The sequence below is a fragment of the Anarrhichthys ocellatus genome, unplaced genomic scaffold (assembly GCF_004355925.1).
Source record: "Anarrhichthys ocellatus isolate YVR2014 unplaced genomic scaffold, GSC_Weel_1.0 scaffold6153, whole genome shotgun sequence".
In the NCBI taxonomy this organism is placed as follows: Eukaryota; Metazoa; Chordata; class Actinopteri; order Perciformes; family Anarhichadidae; genus Anarrhichthys; species Anarrhichthys ocellatus.
In genome coordinates, this window is record NW_022286127.1 from 1 (window position 1) to 3,054 (window position 3,054).

The 3,054-nt window shown below is 42.5% G+C and overlaps 1 protein-coding gene across 1 annotated transcript; it reads left to right on the forward strand.

Moving 5' to 3' along the window:
* The first annotated feature begins 291 nt into the window (after positions 1 to 291).
* LOC116380115 (G1/S-specific cyclin-D1-like) lies at positions 292 to 2,194 on the forward strand. The gene is made up of 2 exons (XM_031842079.1): positions 292 to 494; positions 582 to 2,194. Exons 1-2 carry the CDS (start codon positions 375 to 377, stop codon positions 741 to 743), a joined length of 282 nt encoding a protein of 93 aa, XP_031697939.1. The 5' UTR covers positions 292 to 374; the 3' UTR covers positions 744 to 2,194.
* Positions 2,195 to 3,054: the final 860 nt, after the last annotated feature.

Genomic DNA, 3,054 nt, shown 5'->3' on the forward strand with positions numbered 1-3,054 from the left:
ATTTCAGTTTTTCTTTTTTAATAAATTTGCAAAAATTTCTACATTTCGGTTTTTTTCTGTCAAAGTGTGTGTGTGTGTGTGTGTGTGTGTGTGTGTGTGTGTGTGTGTGTGTGTGTGTGTGTGTGTGTGTGTGTGTGTGTGTGTGTGTGTACACACACACACACACACAAAGGGGTGGAAGTTCCCACTAGGTTTGTTTATAAAGACGGCGCCTCTTAAACTGAGCCACCTTGCAGGAAGACATCCTGAGGTGGCAATGAAACATGTAACACGTGCAAAATCAAAAGTCACTTGCTTTTCAAAGTGCGCCATATTAACATTGCGTTCCGTCTCGATGCTCTGCAGATGTGAAATTTATTGCAAGCCCTCCGTCCATGGTAGCAGCAGGCAGCATGGTGGCAGCAGTGGAGGGCCTGCAGACCAGAATGGCGGGCAATGCCGCGACGTCTCAGAAGCTAACGGAGCGGCTGGCACAGACCATCCGGAGTGACCCGGTAGGTGTGCCTGTCCATGGTTGGTGCACATAGATACATAATCTCTTATTTACAAACTTACCTGAACCCTCTCTGTGTGTCTTTCAGGACTGTCTCAGGGCATGTCAGGAGCAAATCGAGGCGCTGCTGGAAACCAGCCTCCGACAGGCACAACAACCGCAACATTCGATTACCATGGAAGCTAAGAACATCAGCGAGGGGCAGGATCTCTCAACTACACCCACAGATGTCCGGGACATCAACATCTGATGGTGTGCCGCAGGTCGAACGGACAGAGTAGACAGTCGTCCTTTGACAAATACACACGTGGCTGTGTTTTTACACGATGGGCTGCGTAACTTGGAGCGCTCACAAGTAACTGGACTCGACAGTGTATCAGAAACTGTTCATATGAAGTCCAGATTAAACTGTGGCGGGCGACCAGTAAATGCGGACACCATTGCGTGTCCAGGACATTGACAACCTCAAGACTGGCATTCAGCCGACAACGAAAGAACGGCTGAAAGAGTAATGCTGTCTGTTAAGTGTGGCTTCTTACCCGTGGGTAATGGGTAAGAACCAACCAAGGGGGTGTTTCAGGGCCTAGAGGGCCTGCCTGAACCCCACGCATCCGAGACTGAAACTTCTTGTTCCGTGGCCCATATTTATCAAAGAATAGAACATATAAAAATGTAAAATAATTTGCTAAAGTGGAAAAATATGACTGATTTTATCCAGCAAACCACTTAAGTGTTGGAGCATCAAATCAAATGGAAACAGAACATGGTGTAACATCCTATTAATTAAATGTGCGTTTGGACCGATAACTGAAAAGCAGCAGTTTAAAACTATTCTTTGTACACTTTCCTTCGCATGACATGTTATACCTCTACTGCAGTCTACAGTCATGTTGTCTTATAAGAGGCTCAAATCACAAACGGTCTCTTAGCTCAGGTACGTTTTTATTGATCCTTTAATTTTAGCGGTTTGATTAACACTGGCTCCGGTCAACATGTAAAGTAAGAAATCGATTACCAGTCCTGTGACGAAAAACCAGATGGTTTAAAAAAAATACATAGGGTGTGATATATTTTACAGTATGAGCTGTAATGTTATGCTTGAAGACATGATGGACAACAGGCAAAAAAAAAAGATCAATGGTATCCACATAACATCATCTGGCGCAAAGTGTTTGTGAACTGCCAAACTGAAACTACTCTTCAGATGGGATGCAATGTAGTGCACATGTTACACCACTAGAGGGAAGTGGAGTATTTGGGATGCAGTAGCCACCAAACATAGTCAGTTTTTGGGTTGACATTGGAGCAAAGGGACATCCAACTGCAGTATCGTCAGCCCAAGAGCAAGAACGTCTGACGTCAACAACCATTGGGCTTGTGTCAACACTTCACGTTGCATTCACCGTGTGCATCAGTTCTGCTTTTATTTATTATATCACTTGGCCTTACAGCTAAAGGTTGAGTTGTTCTGAAAGAGAAAATCTGTTTATGGATTCAGCTGCTTTATTTACTTGAAGGTACAACTATTCTGATTCTTGAATAGAGAAGCCTCAAGTAATTGATTTTCCTACATAATGGTATGATGAATTTATTTAGTTTATTTTTATTAAGGGCAAGCTCATGACAAGCTTGTATCAGGTTAAGCCCCATGTTGGTGCTTTGTTGATGTAAAGATGAATTAAAGGAAAACTGATCACTCTGACACAACCTGTTGGTGATGTTTCTATAATTTCACTCTGAAGGTTACAAAAACACAATTTGTTTTCAGGGAATTATACACTCAAGAAAACATACCTCTTAATATATTGATTTTTACCCAATAGACCTCACGAAATGCTTCACAGTGGAAGTCTCTATTCGCTGAGCAAGCACATCCGCTTGGTCAAAGTTGAACAGATCTCTGACCTGCGAATTCACCTGATCCGGCAGGAGATCACACCAAAACTGAAAACGCAAGCTTGAATTTGTCGTTCATTCAGTCATCAGCAGAGGTGACTGAGACGGATGCAGTATTCTGTATATAGCCTCACTACAGTGCTGTGATATAACTGAGAGACATGAGGCTATAACATATGACACTATATGCATGGCATATATTGATTCTACGATAACACAAAGTGAACACCCTGGTATCCGGACCCCTTTTCTTACACAATGTATTTGTGGAGTTGTTCCTGTTCTGATGCGAGAGTCCAGGACAGAGGATGTCTCACTTAACATGGCCGACTGGCCATGGAGGCAAATGAGCAGATCAGGAGTCGAGAAGAGGTTTCAGATGAAGCTTCAAATATATTTACATTCTAACATCACACCAAAGTTCCCACCAGTCTCTACTGGTGGGAGTCTGTTTGTCAAGAGAGACTTCTCTACACAAACAAAATGAGCTCCTTATATACCACCTCACTCTAATTAGCCCAGACATACCATCTACAGGTACCATATATAGTTGATACCATCAACTATATATACATCAATATACAGTGGGTACGGAAAGTATTCAGACCCCTTTAAATTTTTCACTCTTTGTTTCATTGCAGCCATTTGCTAAAATCAAAAAAGTT